Here is a 21,033-nt window from a genome sequence, read left to right on the forward strand (position 1 = left end):
ACAAATCTGTAGTTGTATTTTATTTAACCAATGAAAATCTACCATAAAACCCACAAATTCCAATTGGGCAACCCAATACACTGGATTAGAGAAACCTTTGAGCTTTTAAGACAAGCCAGAATTCACAGTCTCAAATGGGAGTTTCAGAGGCCAAAGCAATACACTGGAACAAAGAACTATCTTCAGGTGGAGACATGCTCACTGCACCATTTCTGAGTTTGGCAGCAGTATTCTTTTTGGTGTCAACTATAAGAAGAAGCTGTTATATTTGGTTTGTATTTAAATCTACTACATTGCTTACCTAAGCCCTGGATTAGTGGAGAAAACAGACAAGTTAAAGCACTTGCCTGTCCAGTCACTACCAGCAGACAGTTTACATTGTGGTAAAGCTAGCTTTATTTAAATGAGGTTCAAACAAGAATTAACTTTACATATTATTAACAGCTTTGGAGCTACAAATGTAAGAATCAAGATTACTCAGGTCATGCTGTTATTTCATTTTACCTGCTGCAGTTATTGCAATATGGCTTAACGTACATAGGTATACAATTTGTACTAATTCAGCCAAGTTTGCACTTGTGAGGTGTTATTAAGAGCATGATTAACTTGCAAGCCAATTCAACCGAGGTTGTTGGAATTGCCCAAAGCTAAAGGGGAACATTGCCAGTAACAATGGACAGAGATAGCCTGGATTGTTTGAAACCACATTGTTTGGCTTTGTATCATTTCCTCTGAGGTAAGGAAAAATCTTTTCATGCTTCCACATGGGGTAGCATCGGATGATGCAATTGCTTCAGTCACATTGCTTGCTGTACGTGCAGCCTTGAGTGGCAAGCACCTGCCGTAACAAGCATTTTACACTGTAAGTTGATTTTAAAATAAATTGCTATGTAGGTAGGATACTGAGCTGTTGTTCAACTTGATGGGCATGAGTTTCACAAAGTGCGATCCATAAGCTTCATTTTAGAAATCAGGGCTGAAAGCACTGACTTGTACGCTGTGTTCGATTTTAATGTAAACAGCAAAAGAGAGGACCAACTCCTGTTGGGGACAGGCATCCCAGGAATCTTGGTCTGGGGGCCTCTTCCCATCTTTAAATCACCCTGCTCATTTTGGTCTACAGCTCTACAGATCTTACAAGGTTCTTGCAATCCAAGGCAGAATTCATCACTGAGCCCTTACTCCTTCTTACTCCTCCCATCAGTGAAGACAGGGAATTGATAGAATTGGTGAAGATTTCAGGAGATGCTGGAAAGAGATTCTGGCAGGGCCTGAGAAAGGATGAAGCTTGTATGCAGGAAGGATGTTAGACAGTGTTATTGTGGGAAAAGGCTTGGGGCTGGATGGGGCAATGACCAGAAATGAGCAGAGGTCCATTCCAACCCAAACCATTCTATGATTCTGTGAGAGGGCTGGAGGGTTGTAGTACCACCAGGGTTGCTACATGAGCAAGATGACAGGGAAGTGGCAAGGCTAGAGGGTTCTTGGAAACCAGGGATGACTGCAAGTAGAAGGGAGTGGTGGATCCAACACAGGCCAGGTCTCTCCTTTTGTCTTTAGAAGTATTGTAGTTCTACATTAAAATCAGAACTGGGTTTAGGATATGCATATAAATATTCAATGCAAGACAGCCATGTTTTGGAGAGATTTTACAAGGGGGAGAACCTGGAACAATAAATAGGAAACTACATGTTAACAATTTCTGCTCTGACGGTATCAATTTCCTCTCTACCAAATTCATTTAAGGGTATGCCTAAATAGCACGTATCATAGCTCTATATTAAAATCAGAACTGTGTTTAAGACATACATATAAATATTCAACACATTACAATCCAGTCCTGAGACCTGAAGTCTGGAACAAAAGTGTGTTCTCAACCTCATTTGAAGCTATGCTGCAGAAGTAATTTCTGACTAAATCAGACCTTCACAAACACAACAGAAGGATGGATAGAGATACCTGAAGGAGACTGAAAGGCAGCAATCCTGAGCACCTTGCTCAAGAATTTGTGCATGGTCCAGTTCCTGCTGTTCGGTAAAGGCACCTCTGCTACTGGGTCAGAGGTCTCATGTGTTCTCATCAGTCAGCCCTTCTACCTCACACACAAGTCGAGCAGCACCTACAGACACTTGTAGGTCAAATCAAGGCAGCTACAGAAGTTGATGGGGGTAAGGGAGACTGCAGAAGGAAGGGAGGGAGATTCAGGGATGAGTGAAGGAATTCCAGGAGATGGCATAGACAAGACAACACATTAAGTGAGGGGACAGTAATAACAGTGGCAAAAATTTTCGTGGTCTGCCCATTCACTCAGTTGTACATTCCAGTCTAAATGGTCTATTTTGGGCAGAGGCAGATGACCTTTGAATGGAACACTCGTATGTATATTAGCCAACACTAAAGACATTGTTTATTTAATAGAAATGACAAAAAAGGTAGTCTTCAAAAGAACAGGTGCTAACATCCAAGAATAAAGGGTAGTGAATAAAGCTCCTGGCTCTGTCACAGGATTGTCAGTTGATCTCTAGGACTGGCATCTCTCCAAATGCCACATGGGTGCTTAGTACATCTGAAAGAAAGACAACAGTAGAAAACTTTTATTAATGACAATTTACACTTTCAAGAACATCTTATTTTCCCAAGCAGTTCTCAAAGATAAAGATCTCATGACTTAACAAAACAAGTGCAGTAAATATCCTACAAAGACTGCACCTGTAATATCTGATTCAGAATTCATATAAGTGCAAAGAGCTTTGGTAGCAACATGAATAACCCTTAGGACTTTAAAAACAGCTCCGTTACAGAGGAAGAATCTGAAGAATTGAGTGCAGAGCTAGTAAAACTGGAAGGCACAATTTCTACTTCCTAGAAATACCATCCTAAAGTACAGGCCAAGTCAAAGGTCTTTAAAGGAGGGTAGCTGTGTAGGAAGAAAACAAGGTGGTGAGTAGCCAGAGAGAGAAGCAGGAAAATGATACAAAGAAAAAAAACATTAAAACCCTGTTGGTCTCTGTTAAACTGAGGAGCAGTAGCCTCTCATCAGGCCAAAAAACCAAATAAATAGAATCTATGACACAACAGTTTTAAAGACCCCCCAAAACCATTTTTGGCAAAAGAAATTGCTGGCTCAAATACTACTTACATTCAAGGCCTCAGAAGCCACCAGGCTCTGACTTTGTGGACTATCACAAGGTGCTCCTTGGCAAGTATCATCCTCCCATGCCTGTGTTTTCCCATCTTCCACTGGCAGATGATGTTGTTTGTCCTCACTTTCTCTCTCTGTTTCCTGACCTGCATGTTGGCCTGGAATTTCCATAATCTGCCCAACTTCTTTTTCTCTTAATTCTGGTGAGTATATGTCTAGGGGGTCTTTGGTTGAGTTTGCTGCAGTAGTCAGTTCTAGTGTTGATTTCTGAAGTCTCACGTTTTCCTTTGAAATGTCTTCAGGGCTATTCACAATTGTTAAAGAAGTCTGACTCGGTCCATCTTTCAGCATCTCAGAAGTTAACACCACCTCAGTTCCATGAATTTCTGCAGACTCTACTAAGGGAGCAGTTTTTGCTACTCCTGATTGCTGGAGCTCCTGTTCTTGACTCCGTATCTCTTCCTCTTTTACTGGAAGTAGATGATCTGCCTGCATACTTCCCAGGAGTCCAGGTTTATTTACATCTGATGGGATTTCATCCATGGCCTTAATGTGCTGCTCTGACTCAAAGGCAGCTGACTCTTCTGTTTCTGCAAGTTTGTGAACAGCTGTCTGGATGGCGTTCAGTACAATTTTCGTACTCTGGGATTCTATAGTCAAAGACTGAACAACATCCTTCTCAAATTCTGTATGGGTGACAGGCAGACTGTCACTCAGAAGAATACCATTTTGTTTGGGTTGTTCTATACTCTGGGCCATCTCTTGCTCCTCTGATATTCCATTCATGGAAGCAGGAGTTACTTGAGGCTCAGATGCTATAGTACTAAGAAGCTCTGCAGTGCCATAGCCTACAGTAGTAATAGAGACCTCTTCAGAAGCCATTTGTTCTGCTGTGGTTGCCAAGGGCTGTATGGTTTTGGCTGTCATGCCTATGGATATTACCTCTCCTGCCATGACATGTTCTTCACCTGCTGCAGGCACTTTCAGAGTCTCCAAGTTTTCTTGTTGAGGGAAGCTTGAGTCAGAAACTTCCTCTTGCACACTTGAAACTTCCTGCTGGACATCAGCTGAAAATTCATCACTTCTCACAGCTTCCAATTTTCCAGACTCAGTAATTTCTTTGGCTCTTTCCATCAACCGCTCATTTTTATCTTCTTTCTCAAAGTCTTGATGGTTTGAGGTTTCTACAATTTCTTGTTCTTGTTCCATAGTCTCTTCCTCAGCTAAGCTGCTTGGTATTTCACATTTCTTAGCATTATTTATGTCAGTGAAGACAGCACTTCCATTTTGAGTAACATCTGGGCATCCTAATGCTAAATTAGATACATTGTCTGCTTCCATCTGTGTGGGAGCCTTAGTGGCAGTGGTGTCACTCTGTGTTTCAGTGTTGAGACTAGCATCTTCAATTTTACTACCTTCAGTTTCATCACTCGGGGATGGGGTTTCTGTTGTTCTTTCTCTGCATTGTGGCTCTAGAAGGGGCACAGAATCTTTTGCTGTAATGAGTGTGCCAGCCCCATCCCTCACGCTCTGCTCAGCATTTGCAGCTGCTTCTGAGACAATGGTTTCTGAAAGAAGGACAGACGTTTTGACCTCATTCTGCAGTGGAGCCTCAGTAACAGTGACTTCTGTGGTTTTCACTCCAAGGACTATGATGCTGTCATCAGCTTCCTCTCTCTGGGCAGGTTCCCTGCTAGGAGCTCCTTTAGTACAAGTTTGCTCTTCTGAGTCTAAGTCAGGAATTTCATCTTGTCTCTCAGGTTTGACAGGAACCATAGTGACAACCGTCTCTGTGCACTCTGGTCCTACAGTGAGGGTTTCGCCCTCTCCTTCCAGCTGCACAGGCTCTTCAGCAGTAAGACCCAAGGACGGGGTTTCACTCTCTGTCTTGTCCTGTACCTGTGGATAGTTGAAAACAAACCTGTGAAAAAGACACTGGCTTCACCCTCCTGACAGCCACCCTCCAGATATTTGTAGACATTGACAAGGTCCCCTCTCAGCCTTGTCTAGATTAAACAGCCCCAAGTCTTTCCTTGTAAGAGACACACTCCAGTCCCTTAATCATCCTCATAGCCCTCTGTTGAACTCTTTCCAGTAGTTACCTGTCCCTAGTGAACTGAGGAGCCCAGCACTGTACACAAAATTCCAGATGTGGTCTAACTAGGGCTGGGTAGAGGGGGAGGAGAACCTCCCTCAACCTGCTGAACACACACTTCTTAATGCACCCGAGTATACTATTGGCCTTCTTGGCCACCAGGGCACATTGGTGTCCCATGAATAACTTTTTAATCAACCAGGACTCCAGGGTTCTTTTCTGTGGAGCTACTCTACAGCAGGTCAACCCCTAAACTGTACCGGTGCATGATGGTTATTGCTCCCCAGGTGCAGGACTCTACACTTATCCTTGTTGAACTTCATTAGGCTCATTTTTTCCTGGCTGTCCAGTCTGCCCAAGTCTTGCAGCACAACTTTCTGGTCTGTCAGCCACTCCTCTCAGTTTTGTATCATCAGTAAATCTGATGAAGGTACATTCCATCTCTTCATCTAGGTTCTTGATAGATATGTTTAACAAGCCTAGACCCAGCACTGACCCCTGGGGAACAACAATCTCTACAGGTCTCCAACTGGACTCTGCATCATTGACTGTGACCCTCCAGACTCTTATGGATCACAACTTATGTATCTCAGGTGTTCCTTAGTATCTTCTGTCACACTATGCTGTGCAGGAGCCTTGATGGCCATTGTTTCAGCACCTTTGGATCCATGCACACCATCTCCCATGCCATTTTTGAGGAATGACACCCACCTCACTCTGCCCACAACACTCAGTAGTTCTGGGCATCTGTGTGTCTGCCTCACTGAATATGAACTTTGGTTACCTCAGGCTGCACAAGGAAATCCCTTGACAGCAGTACTGCCACATCCTGGTTCTAAGTTAGGCACAAGATATAATACTTGCTGATACAGTCTTCAACAAACCAACCTTTGTGTTTTATGTAATACTTACTGCAGCCTGTACTTCTGGAATACATTCATCTCTTGCATTGTCTACTGTCAACTCCATTATGGGCAGTTTCTCTTCTTCTGAAGGCTCCTGCTGTGCAAACAGCTCTTCCTTGGCAGTGACTGCTTGGATGCTGTGAAACGTTCTGTTATGCGATGAAGGTTCCTCTGCTGCCTCCTGCACTTCAGATAGTGCTTCATGGTCTTCTACAACTACTTCTCCACATACCGGCTGCTGGCTCTCATCTCTCCATACATCTACATTTCCATGTCCTTTGCTGCTTTCTTGCACTGCAGCAATTTCACTTCTCTCTGAACCTTGGTGTAGAACACTCTCTTCAACTTCATTTTGGCTCTGAATGCTCTCTGCACTTCCCTGGGGCTGGAGGCCATCCTCCTTGTTCTCTCCATTTTCCAAAGGCTGTTCAAGCACAACTAGTTCCTGGCCTGCAACATTCCCATCTCTAGCATCATCTTTCACCTCTGACTCAATTCCTTGTACTGCTGTAATTTGAGTTGCTGTCATGGCTCTTTCACCAACCAGCTGTGCTACATCTGCTGACTTGACTCTTTCAGCAACTTCGTAAAGAACTTTCTGCGTCTGTTTGTCTAATTCTTTCAAGTTTTGTTCAGTGGCCTCTACTTCTTGTACAGGTGTAACTTCCTCTGTAGTAGCTGGGGTTTCTAACAACTGTGAAACAGCAGAAACCATCTCAGTTGTCTCCTCAGCAAGGGACACTTCCATTGTTTCTTCAGTGCAGGAAGCTTCTGCTGTCTCTTCAAGAGCTGTCACTGCTTCCAAGGTTAGCTCTGGCTCACTTGCTGTGGTGTCATCACTTACATCCTGTCTTGTCTCTGGTGCTGTCTTAGCAGCTACCACTACTTCTTCCACAAGAACATCTGATCCAAATGGTTTCTCAGTTTCTTCCTCTTCTCTTGCCTGCTCAATACACTCTGTCAGAGCAGCAGATATCCAAGATGGTGATCTTTCTTCCATGCTAGTAACTGCCCTTTCTCCTTCCACAACAGTAACAGTAACCGCATGTACCAGCCCTTCAGATTCTTGCTCAGTTCCTAGGGTGTCCCCAAATTTCTGGGCTTTCTCTTTGTCTGAGGTTTGTTCTCTCATAGCTTCAGCATCTTTTGCTTGTTGAGCTTCAATTTTCTCCTGCTCTGCTGCTTCGTATTCAGATAAAGGGACAACAGCTGGAATATCTGAATCTTCTTCAGTTGCTTCTGCCATGTCTTCTCTGGCTTGTTTAAGAGTTGCTTCTGCTTTTCCATCTGACTTCTTCTTCCTACGCCCGGGAATCAGTTTTCGAAATGGAACCCATGACTCGTCTTTTCCAGGTTCACCATCTGATGTTGAATGCTCCAGGCTAGATCCCACAACTGAGTCTTCAGTTCTCTCCTCCATTCTGCTTCTGGATCTCCTTCTTGGAGTGACTAAGCGTTTAAATGATTCCCAGGTTGAAATACCTTCACACTCAGAAGGGCTTCCAGCTTGTTCTGGTGAAGAACTCCCTTGTCCTTGATCACTCTCCTGAGAACTAGCAAGCACTGCATCTGTTGCCCTGTCTTTGCTCTGCCCAGAATCTTCCATTTGTTGGCTTTCATGACCAAGCTTAGAATCAGTTTCTTCATCAGATGATGATGATTTTCTAGCTCGTTTCTTGGAAGAACCTACACATATAAAAGCTTCCCAGGACACAGAGGTGTCAACCTTTCTTTTGGGTTCTTCTGTGGTTTTCTCTGGTTTCTGGTCCACCCCATTTTCTTTTAATTCTCCACGATTTTCATCAATAGTACTTTCAGTTGCAGACACTGCAGCACTCTTTGTCTTATCAATTTCTTCTTCTTTATCACTTTCAGAAGGCCTTCTGACACGTTTCTTGGGAGTCACCATCTTTTTAAATGATGCCCAGGGTGTAACACTTTCTCTTTTTCGCTCCACATCTGAAACGGCAGCATCTTCATTTTCAGTCACCTGCATTCCATCTACAGGTTTTTCCAAAGCAGGGATCTCATTCATCTCCTCAGGAGAAGAAGCTGAACTCTCTCCCTTTTGTTCCTCTGGGCTATCTGGTGAATCTGCTGAGTGCTGACTTGGTTCACCCTGTTCCCCTAATTTGGACTCCTCTCTTTTGCTTTTATGTTTCTTTCCAGATAGTTTTTTTAATCCAGTACCCGTAAAAAGTTTCTTTAACGGGCTGCCTTGTACTTTAGTTTTCTCTTGAGAAGACAGCAGTTCAACTTCATTTGTGATACCTTCTGGAGGTCTTTTTCCAGCTGCTTCTTCAGGAGTCATTTCTGTGGTTATTTCATCTGGTTTGTTAGTATCAGTCATAACTACGTCAGTCTTGGCCTGTAGTCCTTCATCAGTGGGTTTGATCAACTGTTGATCATCCTCTGTATCAACAGAACATCCAGGAGCACCCAGAGTCAGCTTAGTCTCACATTCTTGGCTCGCTTTCTTCTCTGAGCTTCTCTCCAGAGCTTCTCCTTCACTAATGTCTTCTGCTGAGGGTGACACTGTCAGTTCAGCTTTCTCTGCTTTTTCATCAAATTTACTTCTTTCTTTCCCTTCAGAGTTTTGAAGCTGTTCACTTGAAACATCAATTGCCTCTTCAGAGAGTATTTCTGTTTTGTCATCTATTTCACACTTCTCCATTGATTCCCATTTTTCTTCTCCCACAGGCAGGGCTTCAGAGGATCTTTTCAATTCTCCATTCACACTGCCTGTGACAAGGTCAGGTACCACTGACCCTGGTTCTTGTGGGCTTTCTGTCTCCTCACTTTCTCTCTCTCCTTCTTCCTCTTTTTCTTCCTTTCTACCAAGATCACCTGAGACTTCCACCACTTTCCTTTCTTGACTATCTTCAGATTTTTTCTTCTCTATTGCTGCCACATCCTCTTTTTGTCTCTGGTGATCATGCTCAATTAGCTCATCCTTCTCACCTGCTTCCACTCCTGCATCTGTCAGAGTCTTTTCTGACTCCTGCTTTTCTCCTTCAGTTTGCTCCTTCTCATGTGCTTCAATAGTTACTGCTGTGACATTCCCTGCTTCATCTTGCTTCTCAGACTCGGATTTCTCCTCCTTTTCACTGGTGTCAGTTGTTAGTATTGCTCCCTCTTTTTGTTGCTCCTCTTCTTTTGTAGGAGCCTGTAATTCATCATCTTTAGGCTTCCTAAAACTCTTCTTTTTTCTAAGGCCAGTCCATCCCTGAGTAAAAAATTTTCTTAATGGCGATGCAGTATCACTGGCTAAGGCAGCTGACTGAGAAGAAATCTCATTTGCTTCTGGTGTTTTAGGAGGTTCGGCTTCTGTTGTTTCATTTGGCGGTGTGTCTTTGGTGGTGTCTTCTGTAGATGGTGCATCCTCAGGCACTGCTGTTTCTTCTGAGCTAACTTCTTTTTCATCATCAGCTCCTTCAGAGACTTGGGCTTCCTTTTTCACAGTAAGTAGTTGAACTGGTTCAGATTTTCCTGTCTTTTCCTTCTTCACTGTGAATCTGAACCCAACAAATTTAAAAACCTTCTTAAAACCCAGATCATAAGACTGTGGCTCAGATGCATTGTCTTCTGCAGCTTCTTCCACAGATGGTAACTGTTTCACTGTATGGGCATCCTCTTCCTCAGCATCCACACCATCTTTGGTGCTTGAATCAGATGGACTTGTCTCCATAGTTTCAGTGGCTTTCTTCAAAGTTGCACTGGAATGTTCTGTTTCTCCAACTGTTAGAACAGCAGCAAGAAAAAAATGGTTACTTACCTTCTCAATTTAGTGTTATATTATACCTTTTTATAAATGTATATAAATTTTCTTCTTATCAAAACTTCCTAGACATACTTGTCCTTTTAATCCTCTTCTATATGCTAATGTTATTTCTGTTAAGAATCACATTTTTTCCAAAGTTACTAAATTCCTTTCCTTCCTTTCCTTTCTCATGTCACTGTATGGGCCTTTCCAAAGTTTATTTTCAAATGCATCTTTTTTGTTGCTGTTGGTTTTACAGGTTTTGTGTTTATTTTTTGTTTGGTTTTGGTTGGGGTTTTTTTTGGGGGGGGTGGTTGGTTTTTCTTTTTTTCTATTTTAAGGCAAAATTATGTGAGAAAAAAAATATTTCTCTATTATTACTCAAAGAATATACAGAAGAATGTATGCAATTATTCCAAAAGAACAAACCAAAAAAAAAAAAAGAAAGCAAGCACAAAACTGTGCTGACTTAGAATGGTATTAAGAAAAAAATGTCCACTTTACAGATTTGTGTGAAAAGAACAGTAGATGTGAAAATGCTCATTGGAAATGTCCTGGTTTTCTGAAAACTTTAGCCCCTTAAAATAGTTATATTACTCCATACTTCTTGTAAAGATCATGGATCTTGGAATTGTCCCATACATCACATCACCTCTATGCTTAGATAGAGGCCTCATCTACAGCAGTTCTGCATTGCTTAAAATTAATGAGGTTGTTACTATGCAAGCAGGTAAAATCCTACCCTCCACTACTCACAAGTTTTCTTTCTCAAGCACCATTTGAGACTGTCCTTCAGGACACTGGCAAGCACCCTTTCAGTCTTGCTGGGACAATGTAAATATTATTGCTCCCTCTGGCCTTTCACAGACTAGTATATGAATTTACTGTTCCATTTCAGGGAGCCTAAGAATCCATTAGTGTGCAGTTTAGAGTATAAAATCATAAGCTCCCCCTGCCCCAAGTAAGTAACTTTGGAGGGAAAAGATAGAAAGGAATAAGGACATCAAGCCTTTAAGTTCTGCCATTTAAACATGAAAAATGATCAGGTAAAACTGCTATTGCTTATAATGAGAATTTTAGTAATAACTGTGTGAGGAACATGCATGATGCCAAACAGATGAAGATAAAATCTATAGCACATTCAAGAAAACAAAAGATTCTTGGTCTTGGATACTGCCAGGATTTATATTTTACATTGTTCTTGACTCCTGATTTTGTGCAACAGGTGAAAGTGCAAGACCTCTCTAACTAAACTTGCTGGAATACTAAGCTGAAAATAATAAAAATAATAATTAATATTAAACAGCAACATCCTGGGACAAGGCATAGCCCTTCTTTCTAATGTTGCCTATATGCTACTTCAGTGCCCAAAAGCAGGCAGGAGATCCCTTTCAAAAGTGCCTGCATCACTGAATTCTCCAAATGGCTTTTGTTTTCATCTGGTCCACCTTTAAGCTGGATCTAACTCTGTAGTTCACCTGCTCTATGCAGGGGCTGGACCACCAGATGTTTGCTTCCAGCCTAGATGCTTCCTTGATTCTGCTTGTCTGTGTCCCCTTTGGGAATAACTGTGCTTTCATAAAAATTAATGCAGTCTAGGTAATGTTGCAACATAACTAAATCTACAATACACTGGCTTCCAATACCTGTGTAGAAGGCCAGTTATGTTTATATTCACTATCAGCTGCCTACTGGCTGTTATTCCTTAATCAGCATAAGCAAAGCTTTTTAGTTTTTGCTTTATCTATCAGTTTAAAATAATTTACTTTTATTGATTTATTGACTCTTATGAATCAAACATTATGTAGTTGTATGCTGAGACTATGTAAGGATAAAGCCAAGAAACCACTTTTGTAATGCCATTCATTTATTCTTAGGTCCAGAAATAAATTCCTTGTCATTTCCATCAAACTATGTAATTTAACAGGAAGTTTACCATGGCTTAATGGAAATTTATAAAGTTAGAGGCATTTCTTCAAACACCAGTGTACATATCACATGTTTTATAATTATTCAGTATGGGTAATTTAGTATATTCTTTGGTTTGTCTATGCTAAAAGTAATTTTTCTCACTGAATCACCTATGAAATTAAACATTGATATTTTAATGTTAAATAATGTTCACAAGCCAGGCTCTGATGGAAACAAGGTCTATAGTGTATCCCTTCTGTTCTTCCTCAGTTCTGCAGCAATGCCAATGTGCTTACACTTAACATATGAAATCTCTTATATTCATCTAACATTAATTAGGTAAAGGTAGAACAAAAAAATATGTCCAAGAGGCAGTGAGTGGGGAATGCACATCTAAGTGGGGAAAAAGAGAAACAAAAAAGCAAACAGGTGCAGGGAGGACTCATTGCAGGCAACTGGGGCCTAGCTAGAGAGATAGTTTTGTAAGGGCTCCCCTTTACTCTCAGAGACATGTCTACCATTTAAAATCTTGAGGTTTCAAAAAAAATATAGAAAGTTTATAGTTGCAATACAGGGTGCATTGCTTTATTCATTCTTAGAATACAAATTTAGTGTTTAAGAGGAGTTTCAAGGTTCTACATATAAAGAGGAGTACTGTAAGAGGGGAATGACACAGTCTATGAATGAATGAGATAGGGGAGCTTTAGGCTGGAAGTGAGGAGAAAGTTCTTCCCAGCAAGAGAGATTGGCCATTGGGATGTGCTGCCCAGGGAGGTGGTGGAGTCACCATCCCTGGAGGTATTCAAGATGTGGCACTTGGAGCCATGGTTTAGTAGTCAGGAGGTGTTGGGTGACAGGTTGGACTTGATGATCTCTGAGGTCTTTTCCAACCTTATTAATTCTATGATTCTATGAGGTATTCTATTTCCAAAGTGAAAGATGTAAGACTAATGCTTAAAGACATCTCTGTAGGCATTATAAGCATTTAAGGGATTTCTGATTATTTGTTTTATAAACTGGTGTGTTTGTAACACCCTAACATAAAGGCTATGTCTCTGTAAAATGCTTTGAAGATTAAAAGAGCTGAATAACTATTAGAAAATCTGCAGGTAGAGTGGTATATTAATATAGCAAAAGAAATCATCAAAATAGCAAACAGAGTTTAGAGGCACAATGGTAAAACAGCAATTGAACAGCTCCAGAACTGTTAAATCAGGCTAAGAGTAATTAGGTCTTCCTTCTGCAAACTGCTACTTTGCAATACTTCATTGAAGAAATTACACAAGGAAAAACTAACAAAAACACTGACTGAACATATGCTTTTAATAGTAATGTATCAATGTGAAAATCTGCAACTATTATACACACATCACACATCCATCACTCCCTCATAATGCATGGTCCAAGCACTACCCCTTCAATTCCACAATAAAAAGAAAAGCATTTAATGTGTCGAGAAGGTATTTCATCCCCACGGTAACACAGAGCTTGGATGTCAGCTGTTAAGTGACCTGCTGCTCTTTTTTCCAGTCTCTCCTTTGTCTAATTCACATTCAAATCCCTGGAAGACTCTTTCAAACTGAATTTCTGATGCCCTTCCTCTGCATTTGAGGAGAAAGATGCCATTCTGGAAGTTTGCCTGTGTGCTGCCAGCTGCCAGGAGGCTGCCACTATTATGTTACAAGTCTGCAGTGCAATATATACCAAAGTTGTACTTTCTCAAGTTATACCCCAAAAAGTATTTTTATATCCACCACAGAATATGATTCTGCAAGAGCAGGATCACCTAGACACAGGAGATCTGAGAAGTCAATTGCACATACTCAACTTTATATTTAGCAGTCAGATTCTTTAATGACATCTTTATTAATTATATTCTTGGTGCTTGAATATTGTTAGTGCACTTCTGAATGTGAAGCAAACTATGAGTAACTCCACTTCAAAAGGTTTGGAAGTTATTGACACATGGTATTATTGCTCAGAGTACTGCAGCATGTCACTACCACAGGTATTATGGCAAGACAAGTAGCACTTTCTGAATTAATTCACTTAATTTGAAAGCTTGATTTACAAAACACAGGAGAACCTCATTGAAATACCTAGCAGAAAAAAAAAAATCTAATAAAACACTACTATGAATACAATTTCTTTAGGTCTGTCCTGTGCAGGGCTGTGATTCTACCAGCTATTTGCTAGTCAAGGAAAACAATACAATAAAAATATATCCAGGGGCAGTGATAAAAATAAAAAGTGGTATCACAAAATTATAGAATCAACAAGGTTGGAAAAGACCTCAGAGATCATCAAGTCCAACCTATCACCCAACACCTTATGACTAACTAAACCATGGCTTCAAGTGCCACGTCCAATCCCATTTTGAATACTTCCAGGGACAGTGACCCCACCACCTCCCTGGACAGCCCATTCCAATGGGCAATCACTCTCTCAGTGAAGAACTTTCTCCTCACCTCGAGCCTAAACTTCCCCTGGTGCAACTTAAGACTGTGCCCTCTTGTTCTGGTGCTGCATGCCTGGGAGAAGAGACCAACCCCCACCTGGCTACAACCTCCCTTCAGGTAGTTGTAGAGAACAATAAGGTCTCCTCCGAGCCTCCTCTTCTCCAGGGTAAACAATCCCAGCTCCTTCAGCCTCTCCTCATAGGGCTTGTGCTCAAGACCTCTCACCAGCCTTGTTGCCCTTCTCTAGACATGTTCAAGTGTCTCAGTATCCTTCTTAAATTGAGGGGCACAGAAATGGACACAGTACTCAAGGTGTGGCCTAACCAGTGCTGAGTACAGGGGCACAATGACTTCCCTGCTGCTGCTGGCCACACTATTCCTGATACAGGCCAGGATGCCATTGGCCTTCTTGGCCACCTGGGCACACTGCTGGCTCATGTTCATCTGGCTGTCAACCAGTACCCCCAGGTCCCTTTCTGCCTGGCTGCTTGTCAGCCACTCTGACCCCAGCCTGTAGTGCTGCATGTTGTTGTTGTGACCAAAGTGCAGCACTCAGCACTTGGACTTGTTAAATGACATCATGTTTGACTCTGTCCATCTGTCCAGCCTCTCAAGGTCTCTCTGGAGCATCCTCATACCCTCTAACAGATCAACACCTGATCCCAGCTTGGTGTCATCTGCAAACTTACTAATGGTGGACTCAATCCCCTCATCTAGATCATCAATAGAGATACTGAATAGGATTGGGCCCAACACTGATCCCTGGTGGACACCACTAGTGAATGGCTGCCAGCCAGATGTGGCACCATTCACCACCACTCTCTGGGCTCGACCCAGATTGATCCACTTCACTATTTAAATCCACTGTAGCTAAAAACTAGTGCTGAAATTCTATTTCAGTATTTTTAATTCTATTTCAAATATTTTTAATTGCATCAAGGTGCTGTTTGTAATTCAATAATGCAACTGTTTTATTCTGAATGAAACATATGAGATTGATGGTCTAAGGGAATCAAGTGTGCTTAAGAATTTCATAGGTAGTGTAGTCCATGAGAAGAATTTATTTCTGTTTTATCAGAAGTATACTGATCAGATGCTAGGAAATGAGTATTTGCAGTATGACTAATTTCCTGTCTCATCCCAATAAAAATGAAATTAATAAACAACACTTTTCTTTTAGTAGGCTGATAAACACTGTCAGCAGTGCAACTTAACTGCTCCCACCATCTCATCTGCCTCTAGAAGTGAAAAAGTGTTTCATCCTGGTAATTGTCAGTTATTAAAAAAAAAACAAAAAAAAAAAACAACTAAACAACAACCAAAAGAAAAACAACCACCACCTAACACAAAAAAACCCAAGCCAAAACAAACAAACCGGGAAAAAAAAGCAACCCACCCAACTGCAAGAGTTAAATCCACAGCACTTCATGTGCTTGAAGACAACCATGTCAACATCTGGAGCTGGTTGACTTTTCCCCCTCTAAGGATTTGCAGCACAGTGCTGGATTTTTTCCATGAATTCCCTACATTCCCAATCTCTCAGATGGATGTCACACACCCCCAGTGCCTGCTTCACAAACTCCACTGGCCACCAAAAGGCTCCAGAGGACTTTGTGCGGGTTTTATTTATTAAATATGTAAGTATTTAGGACCAAATTGTGCTTTCAGTTGCATACACACTACTCTCAGTAGGTTTGCAGGAGCATAAATGAGTACCAAAGCCGTAAGGCTGAACGGATATTTTACAATCATTTGCATCCATTGTACCTAGATTTGCTGTGAGCACACTTGTAAAAAATAACTCAACACCTACTGCTCAAACTCACATGACACTGAAACAAGAGATGGCAATTAAACCCCGTTTGAACCGAGCATCCATGATATACCCAACTTTTACTTGTTAAATGTAGTTTTCCCTTAATGTCATACATATAATTGTTATTACCAGAAACATTTAAAGACAAAGTCAAGAAAGAACTGGTAAGGATGGAGAAACAGTAATTAAAAAAACTAAACACAGTTTGAAACTACAATAGCTATGGGAAAAAAACCAACCCACCCACCAACCAAAAAAACCCCCAGCCTTACCCTGAGCAGATTTATTCAGTATAAAGAAGCTATTTGGAATTATCAGTGAAACCGAATGCTTTAGCAAATAAAAAGGCAAGCTGTGCTTTTAGGTTTTCACTGCAGAGCATAAGGAATTGGATATTATACCACAAATTCGGATTCTTTTAACCACAAGTTTCAGGGGGCTGGATTTAATCAGTCAAACAAACACACCACCCACTCTGTAGTAACAAATATACACACATATGTGTTCAGGCGTTAAACCTCTAACACTTTTTTTTTTTAATATGATATTTAAAGTCTGTTCTTTGAAGTACACTGCTGCTTCTTGATGACATATTTCACAAATTCTGCTTCCCTTTTCCTGCTATTCATGGTATTTGTTTCCACTTCAATGTACAAATGGCTCTTCCATGGAAAGCATACACTACTTCCTTCCCCATTCTATTCACTCAATTCTTTCTAAGGATTGTCTTGCCAACATTAATTGTGGGTAGTGAGTTCCTTCAGTAATGAGGGAAGATTTACAGAGATTTTTGCATACTACATTTTGCAGTGCAGACATGCAATTCATGAGCTTTTTCATCATGCTGTTCTTCAAAAGCTTTACAAACAAATACCACTAAGTTCTGTCTTTACTTATCTGTACTTCAGTGGCAACCGAAGAGCTAAGTTTTAAAATTCTCACCTATTTTTGTGTCCATTTTCAAATAGGGAAAAAAGGAAGAAGCTGCAAAATACCTGTAATTTTTAAGGGCTTAGAACTACTTAAGAAAGCAAAGTCAACATTCCCAGAAATCATCATCATACGTAACCTCATATGAGAGTAACTTAAAAGAACACACCATCATTTCTGCTCTGACGCTGTGACATTCCTTACAAACCTTTATTTTCAGAGTATTTTGCTTTAGCTATACTTGTCTGCTCTGACCTGCAGACCAACTTTTCAAATTTCAGGGTAGGAACTTACATATTTCACTCACTCAAGAGTTTAAGGTATTTCTTCAGTGTTTTGAGAAACAGCACTAAAAATTTAAGAAACAACAAAGTTCTAAAATTGTTTTGTTTGCTTGTCTTTAAACTGGGAAGGGTCATTAGTCATAGCTTGGATACACAGTTACTGTAGTTGAAGATTCTTCATTAAAGGAACTCACAATAATAAACTGCTCTCAAACTCATCCAGCTGTTCTGCTTGGGAACCAAACCAGCATGCTATAAATATTCACAAAAATTTCACGGTCACCATGCTGCCCATGTCTCAAGTTCAGTGACTTTGTTCTACTTTTTAAAGTAAAATGTATTCACCAAGTTTAAGACAGATGCCACTCCAGCACTCATGTAGCTGAGGAAAATTAAAGAAAAGAAAACAAAACAAAACCAAAATTCTGCTCTGCTAGAAATAGGGATGGGATAAGCCATAGAGGTCAGTAAACACTGGGGCATTTTTCAGAACCCCAAAAGATTAATGAAAATGCACAATGAAAAACTGATTGAAAAATTTCTTTATCAAAATGACTGCATAAAGGGTAACATAAAAATGACAGACTAACTCACCACAAAGGAGACATAGCTGCATCTGCATGAATCAGACACATGGTAGTTTGAACTACTCCAGCACACCACCAAGGTGAGATACTTTGTCCCCTTCAAAGAAAGGGTAATTTGTACTACAAGCTAGATACAGGTCTAGAAGGGCAGCTGTACTGCAGTGAAAACTCCAAGTTTTCACAGGATTTATTAAATAAGTAAAAACCCCAAATGATCAAACTGTGCAACCCTATAAAGACACTGCTTCTGAAAAACAGTTTAACCTTTAATTACTAACAATAAAAGGAAATAAAAAAATAGAGAACCCTTGAGGAAAAAGACTCAGCATGTGATAAGCTCATTAAACATCCAGTTTAATGAAAACCCTATTGTAAACAGCAGGAGGATATCTCCTTCCCTATTAACTGATTCAAATCACATACAGTCTTCCCCACGGTCAGCTCCAAATGGTGATAGACTTCTACAGGCTTTGCTGTCAACATGTATTGTAAAGCTAAAGCATTTTGTATGAATAAACCCCCACTATCTGTTGAATTCACTCACTAGCTCTAGCAAATAAAACCTAAGCAAATAAATAATTATTAATACAGAGGAAAAAAAAATCTAAGATTAAAAAAGGTATAAATCTCCAATCTGAAAAAAAAAAAAAAAACGATGCAAATCAGTTATCTTTAGGGGGAAAAAAGGGCTTTTCTTATTTAACTTTAATAATGCAAATTTGTTTCCTAGAGAAGTACACAAGCTTGTGCAAAACCAACAATGCCAAATGTTTTTTTTTTTCCATTTTATTTTTTCCCTCCTCCCATTAGTCTCTTCTCAGAAAGCCCAGTTAGTTTATGATGTTGGCTCTCACATTTCAAGCAGCTCATGCACTACCTTCCTAAATATGATGTACAGAGTTCAATGCCCATAGCATTAAGGTTTTCGTATGGCAGGCTGGGATCCTGCTGCCACACCCCGCCCCCCAACATACCCCAGCTCGACATTAGCCTCCTCCGGATTTTGCTTCATTAAAACTAAAACAGCTATCGTTCAACAGCTTCGTGTCTCTCATGCAAATATTTTTATATCATACAAATGATGCTAACTTCTACATTTCCTTCAATTTCACCAAGTCTAGACCTTAAGATAGTTTACTGCACCATTGCTCGATTAACGTAAAGCAGCACTTTCGATGCGGTCCCTATCTCCGCTTTCTGCTCCTCACTTTCACATATTAGGTCATGTTCCGGTACTGAAGAGCTAGTTAGCATCTTCGCGTTTTAACAGCCTTGCGTTACAAGGGCCAGAGCGAACGTCCGATTGAGGGAAGAGGGAATTTAAACATTGAGAACTTTGGAAACGGTTCTCCTGGTGATAAAAGTCTTTCGGTCAGACCTTTAAATTCCTGATGCGCTGTCTGGAATCCCGAGTGGGTACAAAAATGCTCCCGCGGGTCGAACCAGCCCTCCCTCCGACAAGCAGACGCCAACAAGCTCCGACACGGCCGCTCACCGGCAGCGAGAAACAACGGCCAACGAGCAGCCCGCCCGCCCGCAACGCCTTACCCGTCATCGCCGCGCTTCCCCGGCTTTTCCAAGTTACACTGATCATGAAACTCTTCCACCTCCTCCTCCTCCTTCTCACGGCGGCCGGAGGCTCCTCCTCCATACGCGGCGCGGAGCACTGGGACTCGACGGGAGAGGTGGCCGTACCGCCATCGCCCCGCCCTTGCCAGTTGCTGAGGGTCTGTGCGGCTCGGGTAGGCGCGGCTCGGGTAGGCACGGCTCCTCCCATCGCGGCTCCTCTCCTTCCCATCGCGGCTCTTCTCCTTCCCATCGCGGCTCCTCTCTCTCCCATCGCGGTTTCTCCTATCGCAGCTCCTCTCCCTCCCAACGCAGCTTCTCCTACAGCGTCTCCACTCCCTTCCATCGCAGCGCTGCCGGCGGCTACAGTCGTTACGCCTCGAGCACCCGCTCCGGAACTTCCACCGCGAGCGCTCAACTCTTCTCCCCCTCCGAAGAGAGGAGGCACGGGCTCCGCCGCCAGCCACAGCCGCGAGATAAACCACAGGCCTCTTCCCATTTCGGCGATGCCTTCTGGAGGCGTTTCGCCACAAAATACCCACACCAGACCCCAGCAGCTGCCAGTTGAAAGCACCAAGTTGTTCACCCCTCCCAAACAAAAATCACATTAAACACTTCTGTGATTTTCTCTTTGCCTGTTAGCAGTCATCTAAGGTGGGGGGTGGGGGTGCTGTGGTGTGTGTCATCGTTTGTTTGGATTTTTTGAATTGGAATTCTCGACAACTTAATTGCATTATACATTGTATTAAATTCTGGTTCCACTGGTTTCAGAAAGGTACCACTCTGGATACTTGCAGTACAGCAATGCACCACCCCAGCAGCTGTTGCTGCTAGTAACAAGGGATGCAGTGATAAAATAAAAGGTCAAGGATTAGTGTCTGACACAGGTGACCTTCTCTTACAGTTACAGTATTTCTGTGGATTATGTTGGATATCTCCAAAGTTCTGATGGTACACAGAGAATGGGGCCAACTATTCATAGCCTTGATCTCTGCCTCATATTGCCAGTACCTCCTTCCCAGGTAATTTAATCCTATAGTGGCAACTTGGATGAGTCTAGACCATCTCTCAAAAGGTCTTCTTAATGTGAGACGCACATAACAACAACAAACCAGCCAACACAAAAGCCCCTGCAATCATAAACATTCCTCTACTGCAGGCAATTACCTGTGTTGCCTCAGTGCTCAGTGCCATGATGCTTTATTTCTGAATTTATAGAGTTTGCAAACAAGATGAAATAATGAATGAGTGGGGAACATCAAGAAGTACATAACTGTAATTATACACTTCTCTGTGTGATTTTTTTGTGTGGATCATTTCATAGAATCATAGAATGGTTTGGGTTGGAAGGGACCTTAAAGATCATCTACTTCCAATCCCCCTGACATGGGTATGGACACTTCCGGCTAGACTAGGTCACTCAAGGCTCTGAACACTTCCAGGGTTGGAGACTTCACAACTTCTCTGGGCAACCTGTTCCAGTGCCTCACTCCCCTCATGTGTGACAATGTCTAATCTAAATTTAGCTTCTTCCAGCTTGAAGCCATTACACCTTGTCCTATGACTACATGCCTTTGT

At 41.6% G+C, this 21,033-nt stretch overlaps 1 protein-coding gene across 2 annotated transcripts in view; it reads right to left on the bottom strand.

Annotated features, from left to right (window-relative positions):
* The window catches only part of AKAP12 (A-kinase anchoring protein 12), a 34,751-nt gene continuing 13,718 nt past the window's right edge, over nucleotides 1–21,033 (bottom strand). The window contains exons 1-4 of one of the 2 annotated variants that reach the window (XM_068151860.1): nucleotides 19,438–20,051; nucleotides 6,150–9,880; nucleotides 3,140–5,041; nucleotides 1–2,566 (exon numbers count right to left, since the gene is read on the bottom strand). In XM_068151860.1, coding sequence (XP_068007961.1) covers nucleotides 2,558–2,566; nucleotides 3,140–5,041; nucleotides 6,150–9,880; nucleotides 19,438–19,954 — 6,159 coding nt within the window. In that variant the 5' untranslated portion in view covers nucleotides 19,955–20,051 and the 3' untranslated portion in view covers nucleotides 1–2,557. Of the gene's footprint in view, nucleotides 2,567–3,139; nucleotides 5,042–6,149; nucleotides 9,881–19,437; nucleotides 20,052–21,033 lie in introns of those variants that run through there. The other variant, XM_068151868.1, reaches the window with a different exon arrangement.

The sequence above is a fragment of the Melanerpes formicivorus genome, unplaced genomic scaffold (assembly GCF_026170545.1).
Source record: "Melanerpes formicivorus ecotype bairdi unplaced genomic scaffold, bMelFor1.0.p_v2 SCAF_2, whole genome shotgun sequence".
In the NCBI taxonomy this organism is placed as follows: domain Eukaryota; kingdom Metazoa; phylum Chordata; class Aves; order Piciformes; family Picidae; genus Melanerpes; species Melanerpes formicivorus.